Genomic DNA, 27,332 nt, shown 5'->3' on the forward strand with positions numbered 1-27,332 from the left:
TTCTCCCATTCTTCTTTAATAGTATCTTCCAGACTTTCTGGTAATAGTTTTGCTCATAGTCATTCTCTTCTTTCCATTCTAAACAGTCTTTATGGACACTCCAACTATTTTTGAAATCTCCTTTGGTGTGACGAGTGCATTCAGCAAATCACACACTCTTTGACGTTTGCTTTCCTGATTACTCATATGGGCAAAAGTTTCTGAAAAGGTATGGATAATAGTGTTAGGTATGATTATGACATCAATATATGTTTGGTTTTAAAACAATTGACGTAGTGCCTGCTGAGAAAAAACAACTAAATGTTCATTGTAAATTTTGCTTCCCCACCCTGTATAAATGTCAGGATACGTGATTTCCGGCCACATATCAATGTTCATAGACCACTTGTTGTTTGTAGCTTGTATGGATCCATTGTCCAGTCCAATTGTCTTTAATTTCATGTTATATTCCACATTTTTCCTGGTCTCGCTGTAGTTACTGCTATGCTCCGCCATGTTGAGCCGGTTTGTTTTTGCCACTCAGTCTGACTTAGAGGGGCGTGGCCCAGGGGGGAAGTGACGTATGTGCATTCCCTCTATATGTATATGTGTGTGTGTGTGTGTGTGTGTGTGTGTGTTTGGATGTGTACGTATATGGGTGTATATATATGTATGTATGTATATGTGTGTATGTATGTATATATGTCCATATTGTTGGTTTAGACCCAGGGCTGAGAGCTAATAAGCTATGCATCTTCTCACTCCTTTTCGAATATGGCTTTTTTTTTCTTTTTGTGTGTATCATTATTTTACGCTTCCTTGAATTTTCGTTTCTATATTATGTTGTGCAAAGAAGTCAATAAGTAGCAATCAGGAAACTTGTATCATTTCCATATTCGAAATAAATCAATAATAATAATTTAAAAAAAAATCCCTAATGAAAATGTTTACATCTACGAATTGTACTCGAACATAACATGAACAAATATGAACAACCTGAAAATTCTTAAGTAAAATAAGTGCAATGTTAACAATATTACGCCTTAGTTTATCATTTATACATGTGAATCATAACTTAGAGGTCACAGTGGATCTACGCACACACAAAACATTAAATAACAGGCAGAATATCATTAAAATTGTACATACTTACTTCTCTTAAGAGGTTACAGGTTATTCACATTTTTTTTTCAAATAAAAGGCTAGTCTGTAAATGTTCTGGTGTTACGTACCTTTTTTTTGTTGGTTTTTTTTTACATTGAAACAAAGACAAAAAATTGCAGTTTTCATAATTTACAGGTTATTATGATAGTATTTTACTGGTCTGATCATTTGTAGATGGAATTGACCTAAAATGATTTTAACATCCTTGATTAGTAATTTCTTCAGTGTAATTTTTGCTTTTCACAAATTCATCCCAGGGGCCAGATTGAACCCTTTAGCGGGCTGCATGTTTGACATCTGTGACCTGAGGCTTCTTCACTGCACCGCTGGCTCCAAGACTGTCTCCAGCTGCCATCTGAAGCCCTCATGACTTATACACTGCAACACTCAAAGGCTTGTGCAGTTTTTCTCATTTTCTCAGCAGGGAATTGGGGTGGGGGTTCTATTCTCTCTGTTCTGTTGATGGATGGAACCTTATGTCTTATGTGACAGATGACAAAAAAACAGATGAGAGAAAAGCTCTTTTTTTATTATTTGAGGAGAAAAAGTGAAATCTCTTCTGTGTTTCCCCACATCTCTCTCACCTTTAATCTACTGTCTCTTTGAATAGTCTGAAGAAGTAATTTATGAGTCAGTGGTTGTGAAAATATCCCAAGAGGCTACTCCACCTGAAGCCCTCGCCCACACTGGTGGCACCACTCAGCTTCATCTACTGCCTGTTACGACATAACCACTCGCTGGCATTTATGTTTTGCCAAGTTTAGTTCATAAATAAGATTAATCAGGATGAGTAAAGATGACATGTGACGCAATGAAATAACACAGTAGCATGAGAATGTCAAGGAGCAGGTGTTAAAAGGTTTGGTGCAGGGGGGATTCTAGGATCAGAGGTTTAGGGGCGCTGAGCACCCAGAGTGCAGGCTGGCCAGGCAAGAGAAATTTCACTGTTTTCAACACTTTAATGCAATTACGGACCATCGTTCCCACATTTGTGAAAGAAAAGCTTACATTTTTTGGGTATGAGAAACTCTGTGACTAAACCATCAAATCTGATCAAAGTTATTTAAATGCTGAGCCACAGTAAAAGAGGAATGGATAGGAATCACAAAAGAACTATACCCTAACCCTAATTTCTGGTGGAAGACAATCTTCCATTTTGATACAGCAGCTCCTCAACATATACATCTATGAGAGAATGGTCTTAAGTCCAGATGAATATGAGTGTCAGATGTACCAGATCTACTTCAAAACACTGTCTGCACATGACAATACATTCACTTTACAGGTTCTATCAGTGAGACATTTATAAATCTGTTGGATAAATGTACATAAACCAATATATATGTATATGTATATATATATATATATATATATATATATATATATATGTGTGTGGAAGAACACTTTATCATATACCATCAAAACATCAGCAAACCGGCACTTTTGTCTTTAGTTTTCCAATTAATCTGATTAAAATATGTAACATTTAGCACATTTAATCTCTGAGCCAGAAAAAAAAAACAATCATATGCTCATGATGAGGCTGGCTGTCTGCACGCACACACGCGCACACACACACACACACACACGCACACGCGCACACACACGCACACACACACACACACACACACACACACACACACTAGGAGTTAATGGGTATCCAGTCAGTTAGCCAGTCAGATAAAGACAGCAGCACCTTGTCTTTAATATGAACACCTAACTCCCACCTAACAGCATAAACAGGGATCTACGTTTCAATGCAGCAAAAATAGGGACTAGTGATGATAATAATGTGTTGGTATTTAGTGGTAAAAGTAAACAAATGTCCTGGTTTACACCACATACTTACACCACTACTGTATCCCAACTCCAGAAGGCAGCGCCTGCGCACTGCTCTATACAGATGGAGCCCAGAGTCCGAGTCAGGGAAAGGGGGGAGGGATGGAGTAGATCAAACCATTTTCAAGACTAGATGGGTGAGGGGGTGCTGTATTTTTGTTGTTAAAATATTACGTTTCAACCATGTACTGTATATGGTTTTGACATTTTTCTAGCATGTTAAGAATGGACATAAACTAAACAAGAAAAAAGAAAAATTTCAGCCACCTTAAAATATTTTAGGGGTGCTGGGAATCAATTTAGGGGTGCTTCAACACCCCCCAAAACAGGCTAAAACCACCCATGGTTTGGTGTATGATATTTAGTGGCATTTAGGCCCAATCCCAATTCACCCCTTGGCCCCTCCTCCTTATAATATAGAAGAACGTATAAAATAAGATATTATTGTAATTAATTAATACAGACTATCATGATTAGGAGATATTATCACATTTATTGATGATTGTATTTGTAGTAAATATTTAAAGTGCATATAAATATTATAGTTTCTATTAAAAAAGGTTGATTTTGCAAATCTGATTGTGTGTGAGGTGACTAAAGAAGTGTATGTGAATGGTTTGTATGGATGCTTTGTGTTATTGTAAAATATATTTTAAAAAGAGTGTGTTAACAAAGCAAAGGAAGCAAAATGAATTTAATTATTAATTTGTAAAAAAGGGGCAGGAGTCTATAAGTTATACTTATTCCCACTCCTTTTTGAGTGCCAAAAAACTGTTTAACCATGTTGTATGGTTCCGTGTTACCTGATCATTCTATGTGCTCAAAATAAAACTAAACTAACTAACTAACAAAAACGTTTATTATGTTCAACTATTCTGAAAATAAATTTTGGAGAAAATGTTGAAAAGTCTCTGTTTTATTGACATGAGAATGTGGTAACACGTGGTCAGGTTGCCATAGTAACACACGGACGACTCTTTACCATTGTATGCATCACCCAAAATGCTGATTTATACTCACAATGCTTTATTGAATGTATTTAATACTAACACAGTGTAATTTACAACTTGTGGTGGTCCATTCTTTTATTCTTTTTCATCACGTCTTACCTTGTGTCTCTAATGTTGGTTGTCTGTAGGGATGGGTCAGTGTGTTTTACTTTTACAAATAATTTCCTGCAAAGGATCAATAAAATATCTATCTATCTATCTATCTATCTATCTATCTATCTATCTATCTATCTATCTATCTATCTATCTATCTATCTATCTATCTATCTATCTATCTATCTATCTATCTATCTATCTATCTATCTATCTATCTATCTAGTGATATGGGAAAATTACAAATAAAGAGTAATTTCTCAGTAACAGTTCATAGATAGTCTTTTTAAATGTGACATTGAATACATTTTCTAATTTTTTAGATAGAGTTTTTAGTGTCAAATTCAAGCAGTAATTTTATGTCTGAGGCATGGCTATGGTGTAAAAAGTACAATCTATAAACTCAATTGTAACTTGTTTTCTACAAGTGGTGTTTTAAAAAGGATAACAGTTCCATAAAATAGAGACCTTTAGCTAAAAAATGAATCCACTTGATAATTGATGTGTGCAAATGTACTTTTTCATGTTGATGTTCACTTTTGCTTGATCAGACCCACATGTACTTCTTATAATGCATGATGGGCTTTGAGGAAGGAGCCCCAGACTGATTGATGAACCCTGGGCAGATGTGACCAGTGACATTTTCGAGTTCACAGACAGGCTGTGAAAACACGCTTGGAAGGTGAGCACAGAAAAGGTAACCCGAAGCATCTGCCACCTCCCCCAAGCACACTATCTACCAGGAACAGAGGGCAGGTTTGTATTCAGGAAAGGAACAGAAAAAAAATTATTATGACAGTCTAAATAGAAGCTGCAAATGTGGGCAGTTTAATGGAGAGAGAAAACAACGGATCTTGCAAGGACAGCTGGAAAAAGGTCACCTTTGACTAAAAGCACTGGCAGCGCATGTGTTTTATCAAAGGAACATGTCAAATATTGCAAAAAGCTTTTCTTACTGTGCTGTAATCACGTCTAACTTTACATTCCATCAACACTATAAAGAGGCAGGAACCAAGATTACGCATTCAATGATAATAATAATTTATGACTAATATAGACGTTACTGTCTTTGTCAAGCCATTTGAACTCTTTATCAAGACATTAAGGCAGGGGTGTCAAACTCATTTTAGTTCAGGGGCCATATCCTCCCAATATAATCTGAAGTGGGCCGGACCAGTAAATGAATAACATAATAATATATAAAAAATGCCAACTCCAGACATTTCAGTGTGTTTTATAGTGAAAAAAGTAAAATTACATTATGGAAATGTTTACATCTACAAACTGTCCTTTTAAAAATGTGAATAACATGAACAACCAGGAAAAAACTGAAATGTGTTAGGAAAAATAAGTGCAATTTTAACTATATTATGTCTCTGCATTACAACTCTTACAGATCACAATGGATCTGCAAATGCACAAAACATTTTAGTAACTGGCAGAATATTAGTAAAATTGCACTTACTTCTCTTAGGACATTTCTGGTTTGTCATATTTTTTGTGAAAGGCTAGTTTGTAAATTTAGACATTTTCATGTAATTTTCCTTTTTTACACTAAAACAGAGCAAAAATTTGGAATTGCCACTATTTGTAGGTTTTTATGATGGTATTTTACTGATCTGACCCACTTCAGACTCAAGTCGGGCTTTATATGGCCCCTAAAATAAAAGGATTGACTGTTAATATCTTGAGTGTAATTTTTGCATTTCACAAATTCATCTCGCGGGCCGGATCGGACCCTTTGGCGGGCCGGTTTTGGCCCCCGGGCCATATGTTTGACACCTGTGCATTAAGGCTTTTAATATCCCATCTGTATGACTGTTCTTCAATCTTAGAGTGCAGTTCATCCACAGAGCAGATCATAAGACTGTTTCAGCAGAAACAGCAGAGGAAAGTGAGGAGACAAGTTTGGATGTGGATAGGTAGCTAACAGATGGACCGCTATGGAGATCTCATTTTAAATTCTCATTACATGCCGGTGCTGTTTAAAAAACACGTTTCAGGTCACACCATCTCAAGACACATTCAACCTCTATGATGCATTTTCTTATATGTGCCACGTTTTTCAGCACCATGGACAGCACCACCCCCTCTTAAACAGTAGTACTGACAGACTCCATAACACAAACAACCATCCGCTCAACCGCAGGACAGGTGGTGTTCAAGGCAAACACTTCAGCTATAAGCATATTAACAAACTCTACTACAAAAAAAAATATATCTTGGTGTCTGTAAAAGAGGCAAATCAACAGAGTTTTTCAGCCAATAAGAGAGCTGTGATGAGGTGAAGTCATCTGCAACACAGGTCAGTAATGTTAATTACCTATTATCTGATTTACAACACACAAGCATAGAAAAGTATGAAAGGACAAAGATCCAGGTCATGATAGAGGATTTTCTAATGATCATTTTATCTCAAGATTTTGTTCACTGATATTCTTCTATGTTTAACTGAGCTATGTTTGAACCTTTATCTAAAACCTGTTGTGAATTTGCATATGCTCATAGTAGGATGGAATGTTGCTGTGGAGGATTTAGATGCCAAGGTAAGGTTATGTGTCTCTCTGGAGCTTGTCTTTTTCAGGTCATTTATGCCATCAGTCTGAATATAAGTTTACTGGTATGCACACAGTACATTGAATGAATAAGAAAAAAAGATGAGCCACTTATTGGTATTGACCAAATTGGAGATAAAATATAATATACCTTACAAAATGTGCTTGAAAATGTGCCTTTCAAAGAGCACCTAGGGTTGAACCTCAAAAGGTAAAAAAAAAAAAAAATGATGTAGAAATAGTGTTTAGAAAAGTTCATTTCTTAGTTACATCCAGCTGTTTTTAATACAGGTGAATGGAGATGATTATCATAGTTACACAAAATCATTGCCATTATCTCAAATAACTGTGGTAAGGCAATTATGAAATAACTGTGAAGGGCCTGGTGCTTACCTGTCATCATTCTGGAAGCTCTGGTCTCCAAGCAGCAGATCTCTGAAGCGAAAACGGGGCGGCAGCGGAAGCACCTCACTTTCAAGCTGCTCCATCTTAAGGGTGGAGATGTCTAAGATAACCCCGCTGTTGTTTGTCTGGAGTGATTTTGGGGTGGAGCTGAGGGAGGGAAAGAAGAAGGGGAAAGAAAATAAGAAGAGGACCTAGATTAAGAGGGAAGATTAAGAGGGGAGCAGTGAGCACAAGGGACATGAGAGCAGAAGCAGGGAAAAGGAAACTGGGCGGTGGACTACTGACATTTAGTCCGATAGGGCTGTAAGAAAATATCGGTTCTGCAATATATTGTGATATTTCATTTCATGATACTGTATTGATATTAAAAAGTACTGTATTGATATTTTTAGGTATTTATTCAAATGAAGATATGGCGGAGGTTCATATTTTTGTTTTTCTTTTTTGTGTTTCTTTTATTTCCATATTCAAATGGGTGTTTCGCTCTGTTGTTTATACTAAAAAAGTAGTATTTTTATATTTGCCAGTCATGCATGTAGTTTTTTTTTAAACTGATAACACTGTTTTGTTAAATAAGGGTCATTTCAATCATCCTAAAAGCACTTTTTACTGTCTGAGAGGCAGATGTTAATTTTTTTTGTTGGTATAGCACAAAAATAATGTTATGATGCTGGATGATTCAGGGACTGTCCACTATGCCTTCTTTTCACAACTAATAAATATGAACATTTGAGCAGGATCTTAAACTTTAATGTCTGTAAACATAATTTTATTTATTTATTTATTTATTTATTTATTTATTTATTATTATTATTATTATTATTATTATTATTATTATTATTATAACAAAATGTATTTTTTACAGAAGAAAGTTTTGTGATATAGTATTAAATCCTGTTCTGATCAAATAAAAATCTGTTTAGTGTTTGTGCATATTTCTGGTATAATTATATTTTCCCAGGAAATATTCTCTTAGAAGAAGAAACAAAACAAAAAATATTGCCTTGTTAACAGTATCATGACACATCACGATATATCATATCGTGGTACTAAGATTGTGATTTCTATCATATCGCCAGATTCTTGCCAATTCACACCCCTATAGTCCAACACTAATAGAACACATTTCAGCCCAGTCAGAAAAACACTGTACACCAGGGGTGTCAAATTCATTTTCATTCAGGGGCCACATTAAGCCAAATTTGATCTGAAGTGGGCCGGACAAGTAAAATAATAAAATAATAATATATGAATAATGTCAACTCCAAACTTTTTTCTCTGTTTTAGAGCAAAAAAAGTTAAATTATTTGATTAAAATGTTTACATCTACCAACTATCCTTTAAAACAAAGTGAATAACATGAACAAACTGAAATTTCTTAAGAAAACTATATGCAATTTTAACAATATTATGTCTCAGCTTATCATTTAAACATGTAAATCACAACTGACAAATCACAGTGGATCTACAAATACACAAAACATTTAAAAACAGGCAGAATATTGTTAAAATTACACTTCAGACATTTCAGAATGTTTATATTTGTTGAGGTTATTCGTGTTTTTGTGAAATGTTAGTTTGTTTTAGTGTAAATACAATAAAATGACATGAAAAATTTTACATTTACAAAGAGAAAAAAATGGAGTTGTGAGTATTTATGGGTTATTATGATAGTATTTTACTGATCTGACTCACTTGAGATTAAATTGGCCTGTATGTGGAAGCTGAACTAAAATGATTAATATCTTCAGTGTAATTTTCGCATTTCACAAAGTCATCCCAGGGGCCAGACCGGACCCTTTGGCGGGCCGGATTTAGCCCCCGGGCCGCATGCTTGACACCTGTGCTGTACACTGAGCAAAGGTGACTGCAGATATAATTAGCCTCCATTGAGGTTAATTATCTGTCTGTTTGGTGCCGGCCCCAGGACAACACAAGTCCAAACTATTTGTTCAAACAGCATCCTCCATTTTGACATGAACAATTAAAAGCAGATCCGGTCGCTGTGTTTATCTCAAACATCGGACAAGCTCAGTACTGAAAGTACCCTGAGGCATGATGCAGGGATAAACTGCCATTAGTGTCGCTGTAAGAATTTAATGAGCAGAAGCAGGAACATCCAAAGATCCAGATCCAGAGCCATTTTCTACCAGCTACTACTGTCATGTTTTCTGTGAATGTCAGTAGATGTTGAGTCACTTTTCAATCACAGTCGTCAAAGCTTGATGAGTAGCATGCAAAAGGAGAAGCACAGCACAGTGAGATGTTACCTTTGACTTCAGAGGGAGGAGGTGTGTGAAGATGAGCTGATGGTGGGCACTTGAAGGAATGGGATGAATTAGAAACTCCAGAACTGAGATGAACAACACTGTCATATTTTAAACTGTTAAAATACACAGCAAAGAGATTTTTATGACAGTCTTACATTTTATAAATCATTAGAATATGAAATCTCCCCTTCACCAGTTCAAACAATGAATCTCTGATGAATTATTAGTCATCACACAGAGATGTAAGCAATGTCTAATTTATCCAAATAGTTGCGCTGAAGAAGTAGAAGGAATAGACATGGGATTTGCAAAAACAGAGTGCTGAAAAACCTGCAAACCTTGTTTTCCCTCATTTTTCTTCCTCCCTTCACTCCTCTCCACCTCTTCTCTTCATCATTTTGTCTGTTTGTTTACTAAAGTCATGCATTAAACATGTCAAACTCATTGTATAATAGATGAGGGGCAACTTCCCCTTGCAATTTTATGAAAACATCCATCTGACAAAATCAAACAAAACCCAGTGGCAAAATATTCCACTCAGGTCTTTAAAACACAGTAGATCTTACACAGGTCATATGAGGTGTTGGAATGAAGAGCTAGAGGACAAAGCATGGTAGTTGGAAGGATTGTTTGATGATATTACTGGATGTGCCGCATCTACACAACAGCTTATGACATTTTGACCAAAATATATCTTTATATCAGAATCAGATCACTTTATTGTCATTCAGCAAAAAATTACATCCGAGATGCACTGCAGAGCGAAATTTTGATGCAGGGTTAACACTAAGAAAAACACCTGAGATAAATTAAGTTATAAAATACTGACGAGGTAGTGTCATAGTAAAATAAATAAATCTAAAACCGAGAAAATAATTAATATGTACTAACATTACACACATAAGTGTGCATATATGCGTTTATATAAATGTTCTGAAATCAGGTTAAATCAGGTTCCAATCAGTTTTTCGTAGAAGAAAATCGAGTGGATGACTCTTAAGTGTTACTTTTCTTTCTTATTATGAGTGTATGAACACAAAATACAACTTCAGACCATCCAACATATGTTTAACCCATAAAGACTCAAACAGCAACTGAGAAATTAAATCATCTACTGATCAAAAATGTATGACCCTTTCATGTATAATGGTCACTACAGTGAACAGCTGTTCAAAGGCGTTCTCTTGTATATTCATGGATTTTGTGGTTTTAGTTCCATATACAGAGGACACTTATGCATCATCCTGTACGCTGCATTTCATACCACTACTGTAACTTTGCTGTTCTAGATAAACCTAATCTGCAGTAACATGTTTGAGTATAAAAAAATGCTAACTGTTATTAGACTGTAATTAACAGGATTTTTTTTCTTTTTTAAACAAAAAGTTGGGTTTTTTTTTTTGCATATTATCTCCATGAAGTGAGTAATAACTAGTATTAGAGTATGATTAATTGTGATTAAACATCAGATTAGCGGCATTAAACATGTTTTTATTTCATAGTTTTCAAACAGTACATCAGTAAATACATGTAGTAAATACACATTTCTTCGTTGCTAAAATTGAACGCATGGTGTCCAGCTGAGTAGACATTTTTGTAACTCCATGAAAATAGGTTCATAAAAAAAATTCAATCGCATTGTTTTTTTGTTTTTTGTTTTTTGTTTTTTTCAAGCCCAAAGAGAAATAAAAATCACTTGGGAAAAACATCTTGATTAAGGTTCTCATAATTCATGCATGAAAGGCTTAATAACATCTGATCCATTAATTCTATCAATACATGTAAATAATTGGTGGAAAATGCAGTTTATCGTCTTTTCATGGTCATCAGATATGACCCATTTGGACGTCCAGAGGCTCCGTAGTGAACGTGGAAACACCGTCATCTTCTACAACATTGATTCACCAATAAAACCCATGGAGTTGGATCATTGACAGTGGATGGACACACTTGTTTTTATGTTCAGTTAATGATATATATATATACTTTTTCCCCAATTTTTTCTATTTCTGACATAATATCCCTGAACTTTAATCTGCTCTTGATGATCACTAAATTAAATATAGGAAAATACCTGATTTTCACTCAAAAAACACAAAATGCAGAGGATAATATTATAATATATGGTGATAAAACACTTAAGCAAGGTTAAATATGTAACTGCCACAAAAGTAGCACTGGGTCTTTATGGGTTAAACCCAACCTCAAATGGGACAAACAGGATTTTACATCTGCGCAAATGTCCTGTTACAAATGTCCTTTAGATGAAACAGCCTGACTGGTGTCATCTATATCCTCCTAAGACACAGGAAAGTATTTTTTTTGGCTTTTTTTTTACATTAAATAATTGTCTTGATTGGAAAAAGCATAATGCAACAGTTTTTCAGGTAACATTTTAATTTTAATTTTTTATGGAATGTCTTTTGCAGTGGACGGGATTTTTTTCTAAGTAAAGCTGTTAAACTCTTGTCCCCTACAGAGGACAAAAAAGCATTGCTGGGTCTCAGGAGGATATTGGATGGACTGAGCACAAACATACATTTTGACAGGTGGTGGATGTCAAAACAACAAGTTATGTCCTGTTTTTTTGTGTCAATATTGGGGAAAGTTGTTGACATTTACTCACTACATCGTCTAAAAATCATATTTTGAAGGGGCGGGGTGGTACACAATAGCAAAGCAGCTTGGTCATTTAGAAATATGCTAGTTTTTCCTCAGAAAATTGATTTGTTATTATGATCATTATGCAACATTCTAGAAGCATTTCTTGTGTGCCTTACTATTTAGGCTTCAGGACTTTTTTTATTGTCAGAAAAAGAAATGGATTAGATTCCAAGTTTAACCCTTTCATGCATTAATTGTGAGAACCTTAGTCAAAATATTTTTCTTCAGTGTTTTTATTCCTCCTTAGGCATGAAAAAAAACAATGCAATCAAGGTTTTTTTTCCTGTGGAGTTACAAAAATATCCATGCATTTAATTTTTGAAGTAAAGAAACATGTGTTTAAAACCAAGTATCAGAAAGTGAGATGAAAACAATGAAATAAAAAAATGTTTAATGCTGCTAATCTGATGTCTTCTCACATTTTTAACATATTCTAATGCTATTAATTCCTCACTTCATCGAGATAATGTGCAAAAAAAACCCTCCTTGTCTAACTAACAATTGATTTACACTCAAACATGTTAGTGCACATCAGGTTTATGAAGAACAGCAAAGTTACAGTAATGGTATGAATGTCAGGATATGAGATGATGCGTAAGTGTCCACTGTGTTGGCTGATATGGAACTAAAACAACTAAACCCATTAATATACAAGAGAACAGCTGGAGAAGAACTGTCCACTGGAGTGACTTATGCATGAAAGGGTTAAGGACCAGTAATTTCTTAAACCTTGGCTCATCCCTCTTTTTTTTTTTAATCTCCGACAAATTCAAATGACTTCTCCATGTAAAGGACATGTGGACAATAAGGTGTTTAGTGAGTGTCTGCTCACATTTTAAGAGCCCAAGGGTTGTTAACTCCATCACACCTGGTGTCCTCTAAGAATTATTTCAGTAATTATTTACATACAGTTCCAGTAAATGTAATGGTCTGGACACTGACAGCTGAGACAAGCACAGAACAAGCCCAGCTGAACACACACCAGTGATGAACAGCAGAGAAAGAAAAACACTCTGCACTGTTGGAGTTCAGGATGCACACAGCCACTACAAACACAGAAAGAATCTAATAATTTAAGGTACAAGGAAGAATTATTAGGTTGCCTGCTTTTCCCAGATCTCTGAATTGAAAAGCAGACCATGATGGACAAATGATCAACTAGACAAATGTAAACAAACATCAGCTGATCAATGCATGCAAGCTGCACAAACTTCCACATCCACACCACTGATCTCCACCTGAACTTCTCTGTCTTACTAGTCTTGGTCTCTGCTGTTTTTTTTTCTGTCTTTCTTACCGTGGTTTGTGGTGGTTCACGGTCCCATCATCGTTCACGAATGACTGGTTGACGTAACATTCACTGCACATTTTGGCCGGAGACCCGGCGCTGCCGTCGGATTGGAGAGCTGCGGTGGTCGGCGTTGAGTCCCCCTTGACAGAGTCTTCTTGCTGGGTTAATTGCATCGGAGGGTGATCAGCCAACTCCTGGAGAAAGACTTAGCCTTGGACATAAAAAGCCCCGGTGGCTTAGCCCGGGTGGCCCTGCTCACCTCTGCAGGTGCATCCTGGAGGAAGAGTGTGAAGAGTTTCAGCCGCCAACGCACACACACACAAACACACACACAAACACACACAGCTTCTTCTGCTTCTGTCACTGAACTCTTCACAGGATCAGCTGAAAGATGCGGGTTAAATCATCTGAGTGTGAGAGGGGGTAAAAAGTGCAGTGAGATACAGAGGACAGGTCTTGGAAAGCAGTGAACATGACGGTGATGACAGTTTTTCCTCCTGAGGTGGTGGTACACCTAATGACATAACTGTTGAATGATCACCCAACTGCTGCTGCTGAGGACAGAGAGACATTAGCCCCATCTGCTGGAGGCCCTGCTCCTCTGCACTGCTCCAGGATGAAGAGGAAACAGGTACAGGTGTAGAGCCACTGCCAAGGCACTTATACCCGCTCAGAAGGGTTTCCCCTGGAGCATCATTTCGATTTTTTATCACATAATTATGACTTACCATGGGGATTTTTTTTCAGTGGTGGAAACGGGCTTCCATACATAGAAAGCTTATAATTATGACATAAAAACTCATAATTATGAGATGAAAAGCTGAAATTATGAGACAAAAAGTCTAAATTGTGAGACAAAAAGTCATTATTGGAAAAAAGTCGAAATTATGAGATAAATGATTATGAGATAAAAAGTCAAAATTGAGACAAAAAGTTGAAATTGTGAGAAAAAAGTCATAATTATGAGATAAAAAGTCGAAATTATGAGACAAAAAGTCAAAATTGTGACATGAAAAGGCAAAATTGTGAGACAAAAAGTCTAAATTGTGAGACAAAAAGTCTAAATTGTGAGACAAAAAGTCATAATTATTGGACAAAAATCGAAATTATGAGATAAATGATTATGAGATAAAAAGTCAAAATTGAGACAAAAAGTTGAAATTGTGAGAAAAAAGTCATAATTATGAGATAAAAAGTCGAAATTATGAGACAAAAAGTCGAAATTGTGACATGAAAAGGCGAAATTGTGAGACAAAAAGTCTAAATTGTGAGATAAAAAGTCAAGACTGTGACATAAAAAGTCATAATTATGAGATTTAAAAAGTCAAAATTACGAGACAAAAAGTTAATATTATGAGATAAAAAGTCATAATTATGAGATTAAAAAAGTCAAAATTATGAGACAAAAAGTTAATATTATGAGATAAAAAGTCATAATTATGAGATAAAAAGTCTAAATTATAAGACAAAAAATCAAAATTGTGAGATAAAAAGTCATAATTATGAGATAAAAGAAGTCATAATTATAGACAAAAGCCGAAATTATGAGATAAAAAGTCATGAATATGAGATAAAAAGTCAAAAATTATGAGACAAAAAGTCGGAATTGTGAGAAAAAGACATAATATGAGACAAAAAGTCAACATTATGAAACAAAAAGTCAAAAATGTGAGATAAAAAGTTATGATTATGAGATAAAAAGTCAAAATCATGAGAGATAAAAAGTTGAAATTATGCTCCCACAGCCAGGGGAAACATTTCTGAGTGGGGATACATACCTTGGCACAACACCTGCTTTACAGGCTCTGTGTCTGCACAACAGAACTAGTCAGTCGAATATACAGTAGGATGCACAGATTAACCCTTGGTTCTTTTGTGGCAGTTGCCAAATTAATGTTTCTCTCTATTGAACCTTTCTTAAGCAGTTTCTCACTATGTATTATTATCCTCTATGTTTTGTCTGTTTTCAGAGAAAAATGATGTATTTTCCTATATTTAATTCACTGATCATGTTGACGTTCATTAAAGCTCACATTAAAGTTAAGGGTTATTATATCAAAAATAGAGTAAATGGAAGAAAAACTGGCATTTTCAGCCAAATATATCAGTAACAAAATAATAAAAAGTGTGTCCATCCACTGTCATTGATCCAACTCCATGGGTTTTACTGGTGAATCAATGTTGTAGAAGATGACAGTGTTTCCACGTTCACTACAGAGCCTCTAAACGTTCAAATGGGTCATATCTGATGACCATGAAAAGATGAATAACTGTATTTTACACCAATTATTTAGATAGATTGATAGGATTAGTGGATCAGAAGTTATTAAACATTTTATATTGGTAGATGATTTTGGTTGCCAGTGGTTGTTTGGGTCTTTATGGGTTAAAAAGACAACAAGCATGTATTAGAGAAAAATGAGAGAAACAGACATCCAGTTATCAAGGCATTTATCATATTCATTTTATATTCCCTTACATTATAAGAGATGTTTTTATTTTATTTTATTTTATTTTTAGAATAGAATAGAATAGAATAGAATAGAATAGAATAGAATAGAATAGAATAGAATAGAATAGAATAGAACAGAATAGAATATTAGTTTAGTAGCTCTGTTTCTTATTTAGCAGCAAAAACTTAAAGTGCAAAAAGACTGTATAACAACAACAACAACAACAATAATAATAATAATAATAATAATAATAATAATAATAATAATAATAATAATAAATGTTATTTGGTCATGCCTTTCAAGTCACCCAAGGTCATCTTACAGACAATAAAAAGCATAAAATAACAACATCAGACATAAATAAAAGAAAACATCAACCTAAAAACAAGTGTGGTGTGCAGTATCCAGTCAAAGTGAATATGCCAGTTTAAACAGATAAGTTTTGAGTATCACAAAAAAGTAGTTGTATAAAAATAACACACAAAATTAGACTGAAAATTAAAAATATTGACAATATACAGAAACTACAAAGAAATATTAAACTCTAACTCTATACTACAAATAAAATAAATATATACATAATACATAATAATGTATCAGAGCCGCAGAGAGAAAATGGCACAAAACAAAAAGCTCTTCTGACCTGATCACATTCCAGTCACTATTGGTATCCTTCTCATCCAGTGTCACTGCTGCGAAGAAGGCTTACTATAATAACAAAATTCATTCTGCCACCGACACCAAGAAACTATTCTCAACCTTTAAAACACTACTCAACCCTCCACCTCCACCGCCCACTACTAATCTGACAGAAGACAATTTTGCTTCATTTTTCACAAATAAAGTGTCTACTATCAGCAGTCAGTTCACTGATCCACCCATAGACTGCACGCCTCCTTCTTCAACATCATCATCATCACACACTGCTTCCTCTCCCCTGACTACGGCTACTACTAACTCAACTGATAAAAGCCCAACTGCGTCATTCCCCTCATTTACTCCCCTCACAGAGAACGAGGTGTCTAAACTCCTTTCCTCTAGCCGTCCTACAACATGCTTGTTGGACCCTATTCCATCCAACCTCTTACAGTCTGTTGCCCCTACTATCACAGCACCAATCACACATGTGATTAATGCTTCACTGACTTCAGGAACATTTCCTACAGTATTTAAACAAGCGCAGGTAACACCACTACTCAAAAAACCTTCCCTCACCCCCACTCAAGTGGAGAATTATCGACCAGTCTCACTCCTCCCATACCTTTCTAAGATCATCGAAAGGGCTGTTTTCAAACAGGTCACAGAATTCCTCTCCCAAAATAACCTCCTTGACATCAACCAATCTGGCTTCAAAATCGGCCACTCCACTGAAACGGCTCTGTTGTCTGTGACAGAAGCCTTGAAAGAGGCTAGAGCAGCAGCCAAGTCTTCAGTACTCATTCTACTGGACTTATCAGCAGCATTTGACACTGTCAATCATGATATCCTGTTATCCATACTCTGGAACATGGGCATCACAGGCCACGCACACTCCTGGTTTCAATCTTACCTTACTGGTCGGTCCTTCAGTGTGTCCTGGCTAGGGCACACATCAGCAGTTCACCGCCTCACCACGGGGGTCCCCCAAGGCTCTGTGTTGGGCCCTCTCCTTTTTGCCATATACACCACCTCACTCGGTCAGATCATCCACTCACACGGCTTCTCATATCATTGCTATGCTGATGATACCCAGCTCTATCTGTCATTCCCACCTGATGACTCCACAGTCTCAGTGCGGATCTCAGATTGTCTCTCTAACATATCTGCATGGATGAAAGCCCATCACCTTCAGCTGAACCTGTCCAAAACTGAACTGCTGGTCTTCCCAGCTAAGCCAACCATACAGCAGGACATCTCCATCACTATTGACTCCATACCTCTGGCTCCTACCAGTGTAGTACGTAACTTGGGAGTCATGATTGATAATCAGTTGACCTTCACGGATCACGTTGCCTCTGTCACCCGATCATGCCGTTTCACTCTGTTCAACCTAATAAAGATCAGGCCATACCTAACCGAACAGGCCACCCAGCTCCTGGTGCAGACTATGGTTATCTCCCGTCTTGACTACTGCAATGCTCTTCTAACGGGCCTCCCAGCTTGTGTTGTCAAACCACTACAGATGGTCCAGAATGCAGCAGCGCGTCTGGTCTTCAATCAGCCTAAAAGGGCACATGTCACCCCCTTACTCATTGAGTTACACTGGCTACCCATAGCTGCCCGCATCAAATTCAAATCTTTAATCCTAGCCTACAAAATTCTCCGTGGGTCTGCTCCTGTCTACTTAGGTGCACTAATAAAAGCTTATGTCGCCCCACGACCACTCCGCTCGTCTGGGGAACGTAGTCTGGTGGTCCCCAGACCTTGTACAAGACAATCCAGGCTCTTTTCATGGGTCGTTCCATGTTGGTGGAACGCTCTACCAAGTGCTACAAGAACAGAGTCATCCCTGCCTATCTTCAAGAAGCTCCTGAAGACCCAGCTCTTCCGAGAGCACCTCCTTTCCTAGCACTTTCAAACATTCCATTTTAAATATTCTAATAAGGTTTTTCCCAGGACAACCACAGATTCTTTCACGATTATCTCTGGACCTGCTGCGGTGGTCCGGCCTCTTCCCTGCCCTCATCATCACCACTCACTTATCCTCAACCGCCTCCATGTGTCTCCCCCTACTCCCCCCTTCTCCCCCTCTCCCCCAGTCCCTATCTCTATCGCTCTCTCTTTTTCCCCTTCTCTACTCTCTCTCTTTAACCCCAACTGGTCAAGGCAGACGGCCATCCTCCAGGAGTCTGGGTCTGCTCCAGGTTTCTGCTGTTAAAGGGAAGTTTTTCCTCGCCACTGTCACCAGTCACAAGTGTTTGCTCCAGGAGGATTCTGTTGGGTTTCTGTAGAATTGACTTAGAGTCTGGCTTTGACCAACTCTATATATAAAATGTCAAGAGATAACTTTTTTGTGATCTGGCGCTATATAAATAAAATTTGATTGATTGAGTGATTTAATTGGTTTTCCCCTGTAAGTCGCTTTGGAAAAAAGCATCTGCCAAATGCGTAAACATAAACATAAACATAATACATGAGGATCTTTACAGGTAATAAAGGATATATACAAGGTAAAAGTAAAAACAAGGTGTATGGGTTGAATTAAGCAAAAAAAAATAAAAATCTTGAATTAATCAAAAAAATATGCCAGTGGAACAAGTGAAAGCTATCTTGGTAAGATTTCTTGAAATAAGATTTTCCAGCTCTATTGTCTAAAAATAAGCTCTTATATCTCACTGAAAAGTTACTCTTTAGGCTGATTATGTCTTATTATAAGTGTGAGGAAATATTTTGACTAGAAATGAGAAAAATATACTTGGTAAGATTTAGATTTTTTGCAGTGTCTGTAGTAACTTCTCCTATCTGCCCCCATGAAACTGACCCCAAAAACACCTGAAAAATGTTGGCCAACATTGGTGACCTCGAAAATGAAGGTCAAGGTCAACGTCCAAAGAACTCATCCAAGAACTTCCCAAGTTTCACCTAAATACCAAACATGACAGAGATCAGGTGATTTGATGAAGAGTAACGGCTTTGACAGTGATGGACAGACACACAGACGGACACCACAGGGGATGACACTTTACAATGTTCTAATCACATTTAACTGAATAAAACATTTTGTACTATGATAATAAACTGGACATGGCCATATCTTCTTTTTCTACCTTATGCATTAGAGTGGATGTATTAAACACTGATCCACTGAATGACAGACACAGTTTTGCCGTATTTGGACAGGACTAACTGTTAGTTAGCCTTAAATACCGACAGATGGGAAGTGCGCTTCATCTCATTCCAATAAATATCCTCTGCATAAATTCATCCGGCATAAAAAAATCCACAAAGTGTCTGTCCTCAACACCTGTCTGTAGCCACCGCTCAATAAAAAAACACTTGTCACTTCTCTGTATCTCTTATGATGCATGTTGAAATGTTGCTCTTGATTCTTTATCAGTTTACATCCAGCACTAATGTATTTTTACCTGTTGAAATGACATGTCACTATTATATAGACTTCTTTGTTCATTTACAGTAGTTTTACAGGACTGGTGTAATACTAAGACATATTTTTACTGGGAATCAAATATTGGGTCAAAACACGGTATTCAAAATCTCTCTGATGGGACATTTTAGAGACAATTTGACAGATTAGTGTTGCTAAATGACCCACATTTTTACTTTTAAATTAATTTTTGCTTTAGTTGGACAATAAGGGATTATCCAAAACAAGCAGCTACTTTATATTAAAATAAATGTTGGAATGGAAATGAATTAAGGTTTGCTCTCTGACAGGACATTACTGTGTTTTGACCCTATTACAGATTTTATTTGAAACTGTATAAGTCAAAATAATGAAATCCTAAATGAATAAGGTTGGCTATTTTCCCCTCTTCCAGCCATGATTTCTGTCAAAGTCAGTAATTCCTGTTGAAAAGCTACTATCAGAATCAACCTCATCACTGAAGATAAAACAGTCAGGATGATACTTCGAGTTTGATGTCTGAAATGCAATAAATACAAAACTAATAATATAAATTGTCCATATGAAGAAGCAGTGTAAATATTCTGACAGCGATAAAACTGTGGAGCATGTGTGAAGTAAGAGGAGCCAAATGACCAGAAGAGAAATCTGAGGATGAGAAATCAAATAAAAAGGTAAAGAATGACTGACAGAGTGTGTGTGTGGTTTTTTTTTTTTATTATTTCTTTCTTTCTTGTTTATTTGATGACGCAAACTGGAGCAAGTATAGACAGGACGTGGGAGAGGTGACATGATTCACCAGGGAGACGGTGACATGGGGTCGGTCCAGACTTTTAAGCTTTTGATGGATGAAGTCATTCTGACTCGTGTGGGAAGTTGTTGTTTTTTTTTTTGTACTGTTGGAGTAGAGACACATCACGTTTGTGACAAATAAGGATACAGAAATGTGCTGGGCTATACATTTCAGCCAAAAAAGACTGAAGTTAACCAGTTTAAGAAAATGTACAAAAATATTTTCTTTAGCAGTTATAACTGATAATTGATAATTATCATTACTGACTAGTGTCCTTTACTCATTGATATGGCACAGGGATAAGAGGCAGAGGAGCCTATGGGAATGTATATATGTAACAGTGTATATAGGAATTTGTACATGTGTATGTGCATGGGTATGTATATGCATATACGTGTGTGTATGTATGTATATGTAGGTGTATGTGTATGTATATATGTATGTGATGGTATGTGTGGATGTGTATATGTATGCATTTGTACATGTATATGTAAGTGCATGTGCATGGGTATGTATATGTGTGTATATGCATACATGTGTGTGTGTGTATGTGCGTGTGTGTGTGTGTGTGTGTGTATATATATATGATGGTATATGCGGATGTGTATATGTATGCATTTGTACATGTATATGTAAGTGTATGTGCATGGGTATGTATATGCATATACAGGGGTTGGACAAAATAATGGAAACACCTTAAAAAAATCAACAAAATATAATTTAATATGGTGTAGGTCCGCCTTTTGCGGCAATTACAGCCTCAATTCTCCGAGGCATTGATTCATACAACTTGTGAATTGTTTCCAAAGGAATTTTAAGCCATTCTTCAGTTAGAATACCCTCCAACTCTTTTAGAGACGATGGCGGTGGAAATCGACGTCTTACTTGAATCTCTAAAACTGACCATAAATGCTCAATAATGTTGAGGTCTGGGGACTGTGCCGGCCATACGAGATGCTCAACTTCATTAGAATGTTCCTCATGCCATTCTTTAACAATTCTAGCTGTATGGATTGGGGCATTATCATCTTGAGGTGAAGGTGTTTCCATTATTTTGTCCAACCCCTGTATGTATATAATGATATATGTGGATGTGTACATATATGCATGTGTACATGTATGTGTGTGTGTGTATATATATATATATATATATATATATATGTATATATATATATATATATATATATATATATATATAGAGAGAGAGAGAGAGAGAGAGAGAGAGAGAGAGAGAGAGAGAGAGAGAGAGAGAGAGAGAGAGAGAGAGAGAGAGAGAGAGAGAGACAGAGACAGAGACAGAGAGACAGAGAGAGATGTGTACATATATATGGGTGTATATATGTGTGTATGTATATGTGTGTATGTATGTGTATATGTATGTATGTATATATGTACATATTATTGGTTTAGACTAATGATGGTTTAGCTAATAAGCTATGCTTCTTCTCACTGCTTTTTGAATATGACTTTTTTTCTTTTTGTGTGTATCAATATTTTATGCTTCCTTGAATTTTCATTTCTATATTATGTTGTGCAAAGCAGTCAGTTAGTAGCAATCAGGAAACTTGTATCATTTCCATATTCGAAATAAATCAATTAAAAAAAAAAAAAAGTGATTTAAAGATGTGAGATAGTGTTTGTGTGGACTTACAGAGAATATGACACTGGAGTTGAGTCCAAGAACAGCATCCTGATGGATAAACATACTACATCCAGTCTGCAGTCATGTCCAGGAGAGGAGACTTTAACAGAAAATCTCAACGCTCATAGTGCAGACTTTTACATAAGCTTTACCATTTTCAGCCAGATCTGAACACTGGGCCATTGTCGTCTCCATATGACATCAGAGATTGACCCCTGGACCACACACCAGTCACACACCAACAGGAAATCTGTAACAGCACTAAACAAGTGAAAATATAACAAGTGCAACAAGTGAACATGTAAACAGACCTTACTAATACACCAACCCAGCAACACAACACTTTACCCCTGGCAGGAATTTTGGAATTTTGAGTATAACCTTTCAATCTTTTTAACCCATAAAGACCCAAAACTCTACCAGCAACCAAAACCATACTGATCTAAAATATTTAATACCTGCTGATCCAGTAATCCTATCAATACATGAAAATGATATTATAATAAATGATAATAAAACACTTAAGAGTTAAATGTAGAAAAAAATATTTCAGAAGTGCCACAAAAGTAGCACTGGGTCTTTATGGGTTAAAACATTAAAAAAAAAAAAAGTGTAAAAAAAATGTGTAAAAAAAAAAAAAAAAAGTGTAAAACAAACAAACAAACAAACAAAAAAAAAAGATGCATGAAAAAAATGCATTTAAAAAAATCCCAAAGTTTTAATTTTGCCATCACACTGTTCACTGCACCTCTTCTAGTGTTAAATAATATGTGTCCAATATGAAAAGAATTGGGTGAATACTGTCAAAGAAAAAGATTGGACAAAAATTGTAAGTTGAAATTTTCAAAAATTAAAAAAAAAAAAAAAAAAAATTCCATTGTAACCCAGTCATTAAACTGTGCACTGCAACTCTAGTAGTGAAAAAGAATATGTGGGAAATTTAAAAACAATCGGATGAATAGTGTCTGAGAAATGGGATGGACAAAAATCTAAGATGGAAGGACGGACAGAATTCCTGGTATATCTACATATGTATAAAAGTGTTTCTCTCTGTATTTTTTCTGTTTTATTTTTAAATGTAGTCATTTATATCATAAAGTAGAATTTCCATAGTGTATAGAAAACAGCACCAATATGTGCAATAGTGTGTAATGAGGTCATGAGTGCTTGTAGGTGCATGGGTGTGTATGTGTGCGCAAGTAGAAGGTGTGAGTACTGCTTGACTTTATGTTTTATTAGTATTATTTTATTTTACTGGGCTTTGGATTCCATCATATTTGTTACATAATGACAATAAAGGAAATCCAATGTAATCTAATCTAACAAAACTTTGAAATTTCGATCCATTTCTTATTTCCCACCTTATGATAATTACACTGGGTTACAAAAAAATGTTTTTTGCAAGTTGTCTAGGTTTTTTCAACTGAATTAGGACCATTTTGCACCGCTAAATCCAAATATGACATCTGTTTTTCTCAATCAGGTCAGGTTTTTTTTGCTAATTTGATTTTGAAAAATTTGATCTTCTCACAAAATATAAGAATTAATACCAAAATAAGATTGGTAAGCACACTTTATGAAACTTGTGAATTGATTCCTGCTAGGTACAATGATGTATTCACCGCAGATTTAGCAGAATACGTCAGGCTTATTTTTGCAAGATCTTCTAGTCGAAGCCATTTCATTCACCTGTAATATTAAAAAAAACATTAATCATAAATTGGCAAAAGTAAAATCTTCAGAACTCGTTTATTGCAAGAAATATGAAAGAATTTTGTATCATATGATGTGAAAATGCCCATAAATGTAAGCAAAAATGTTAAAAAGCCAATGTGTAGCATAGTTCAGAAAGTTGACCTGATTGAGCAAAAGTAATGTGATTTTTGGATTCAGCACACCAAAATTATCCTAAATCAGCTCAAAAAACTTAAACAATAAATTTGTTGTTGGCCAGTGTTATCATTACTATGTATTGTACTTGTGGAGAATATGTGTTATAGAATGAAACACTAGAAAGTGTCAGATCCTGCCTCTTGTATTTCCATTCAAACAGGTTTGACAGCTGTAATCCTCTCCTGTCTGGTCTACGTCATGAGTAACTACAGCCAATTCATCTGCAGCTTGAGTACAAAACACAGACCAACAGGACAGAACACCATTGTCCAGCCTGTTACACTAGTCAGCTGTCAGCTCATGGATTTTAGAATTATTTTGTTTGTTGAAATGATGATGATGAACCAATTTTTGGGGTTCATGATGGAGAACATGAAAACTAATGAAAGGGTTGAAATTTAAGATTTACTTCTTCAGCATCTATTTTTATTTGACATGTTTGCAGTTTGTTCTGTGCTATTAATCCTCTGTAAAGCGCACAGACCTATACTCATCTGTAAGGAAGGTGATGTGTAAATCTAGTATGACTGATAGCTGGATTTATTTTAGACATTTCATTAGAAAGGCTGCATATACAGTCGCGGAAAAAAATATTAGACCATCAAAAGTCATCAAAAACAATGGTTATGCAATAAAGTACTAACTCCTGTGTGCATCATGTGACTAAGACAGACAGAAAACATGGAATGATAAAAGCACTGTTTTTGTCAGTACAATGCCATAGATATTGATGTAAGAACTGAAGTGATTTTGGTTACACTGGTCTACGAGGAAAATGTTTCCAGAATAAAAGTAATGAAATTTTACCACATGAGAGTCACTGATAAAGAAAAATCAAGTCAAAAATGCTGGTTGGCTGAACTTTCCAAGATACAGCCTTGGGTCAAAATGTGAAATTCAAGAATTAACGAGAGAACGGGTTTGACTCAAAAGGAATATTTGTCTCAGAGCTACAAGACCTACTTCAAAACACTGTCTGCACATTAGAATACATTCACTTTACAGGTTCTATTTAGTGGAAGATTTATAAAACTATTATATAAATGTACATAAACCAATATATGTGTAATAACACTTAATCATATACGTTGAAAATATTAGCAAACCCACACTTTTGTCATTTATTTTCCAATTAATCTTATTAAAATACATAACATTTAGCACATTCAATGTCTGAAGCAAATCATTTCTAAAAAATTGTAGACCAGTGTTATTATCAAGAAAACATGGAAAATGGAAAGATATCAGCTCTGAAATTAAACTACTATGAGCTATTTTTATTGTTATCATTATCTTTGTCCAAACAAATGTACCTTTAGTTGTATCAGGCATTAAAATGAACAAGAAATTGAAGAAAACATGGGGTGGTCTAATAATTTTTTCCACGACTAAGTTAATGCATACTTGGATACACAGGAGCCATGTCATATCTTCACTAACTTTATATGCTGCAATAAAACCCTGTCTACACTAAACTGAAATGAATATCAAGAATGATGATTATTATTATTTGTGGTTTTAAATTAATCATTTGAAAACATAAGATAAAACCATGCAGAAGATGAAACACAATGAAAAGTGTAAAAGATGAACATGTATAAGCAGCTGAATTAAAAATCTACATTTTTGATTAATTGCCTGTTATGTTATATTTTTTCCCCAATTATCTTTATTAGTTTTTATTACATTTTTTCAACAAATGGCTCAGCACAACACCTGGTCTATATGAAAATAAAAATATAAAGCTGTTGGAAGATAGGCAGAGTAAGAAAAAAGAGTAGACTAATCCAAGATGAAGTGAATAGTACACTGTATGGACTTACAGTGAGGATAAAACAAAGATTAGACAATCCAGCAGTGACAGGTGAGAACAGTAGTGATCTGACTGTGACCAAGCACCAAAGGTTGGTATGAAAGTATAGAAGTGACCGATGAATTAGTGAAACGAAGGTATGCAGTCCAAATTCTCATAAACTGTCCCTTTGAGAAATGAAGTAAACAGGTCAAATATTCCATAGGAAAGCATTCCATAAGGATTTTATGCCAAGTTGTTATAGTGGGAGGTTTGTCATTTATCCAAGACATGAAAATATTTTTCCCTGCAGTATATGCAGGGGTATCATAAAGTCTTTTTTTGTTTTTTTGAGGGGCCGTAGGTGCGGATTGGCAGCCACGCTTCCATCAGTCTGCCCCAGGGCAGCTGTGGATACAAATGTAGTTTACCACCACCAGAGTGTGAATGTGAGAGTGAATGAATAATGGATCCTCTGTACGCGCTTTGAGTATGCATTCATAGAAAACCGCTACAGAAATCTAATCCATTATTATTATTATTATTATTATTATTATTATTATTATTATTCTTTTCAAGCTGGTGTCGATAATGTCCGGACTTGGATGTCCCAAGTGTAGAGATAAAGGGTCCAGTTTCAAAGACACTTCAAGAATCTTTTCCATGTCCTGTAAAATATCTACCCAATAGGATTGAATTTTTAGACATAAGCAGACACAGTGTGTATAGGTTCCTATAGCAGCCCTGCACTTCAAACACAGAGGTGAAAGTTGGTGATTCATCTGGTGTCTTTTATTAGGAGAGATTTGCACATGGTGCAGAATTTTGAAGAGCAACAGCCTTGCACGGTTACACACTGAGACTTTTTTTAGTATGGTTATGTTAATTTTTTTTAGAGCAACACACATTGAATCATTTAAATGTTTTTGCTAAAGACATAAAACAAACTAAACCTAGAAGAAAGAACACACATGCTGTATATATAGGACATATATTGTGATAAATATCACAATATTGATTTTATTAAATAAAATTATATTGAGATGATTTGTTCTTGTTTTATCGTCCAGCCCTATTTTATCAGATATCATTTAAGGAGATGTTTAAAGTGTGTTTAACCACGTTAGTGCATAAAACTAGTAGTATTTTTACACGTGTGGTTTTGAATCTCTGCGGTTTAATAACATTAGAAATTATAAAATAATAACTAGAGACTAGAACTAGACTGACTTCTGTAATTTTAAAAAATTTCTAGAGAAATGCATTAAACTATTTTGTTCCATGATTAAAAAAAACAAATATTAAAGAAAATATCACATAATCCAACCAGGTAAGTGTTGCATTGTCTCCCCTCAGTCACGTGTGTGTATTGTTTAGTTGCAAACCTTGTATGAAATGATGCAAAAGTTAAAAAGCAAAACCACAA

At 35.6% G+C, this 27,332-nt stretch overlaps 1 protein-coding gene across 1 annotated transcript in view; it reads right to left on the reverse strand.

The window, feature by feature from the left end:
- kcnt1a (potassium sodium-activated channel subfamily T member 1a) overlaps nt 1-13,764 on the reverse strand; it is an 81,340-nt gene extending 67,576 nt beyond the window's left edge. Inside the window, exons 1-2 of the mRNA XM_030150921.1 lie at nt 13,277-13,764; nt 7,034-7,192 (exon numbers count right to left, since the gene is read on the reverse strand). Of these exons, the coding sequence (XP_030006781.1) occupies nt 7,034-7,192; nt 13,277-13,443 (326 nt within the window). The 5' untranslated portion in view covers nt 13,444-13,764. The remainder of the gene's footprint in view (nt 1-7,033; nt 7,193-13,276) is intronic.
- Between the last annotated feature and the right edge of the window lie 13,568 nt (nt 13,765-27,332).

Source organism: Sphaeramia orbicularis, chromosome 12, assembly GCF_902148855.1.
Source record: "Sphaeramia orbicularis chromosome 12, fSphaOr1.1, whole genome shotgun sequence".
Taxonomy (NCBI): domain Eukaryota; kingdom Metazoa; phylum Chordata; class Actinopteri; order Kurtiformes; family Apogonidae; genus Sphaeramia; species Sphaeramia orbicularis.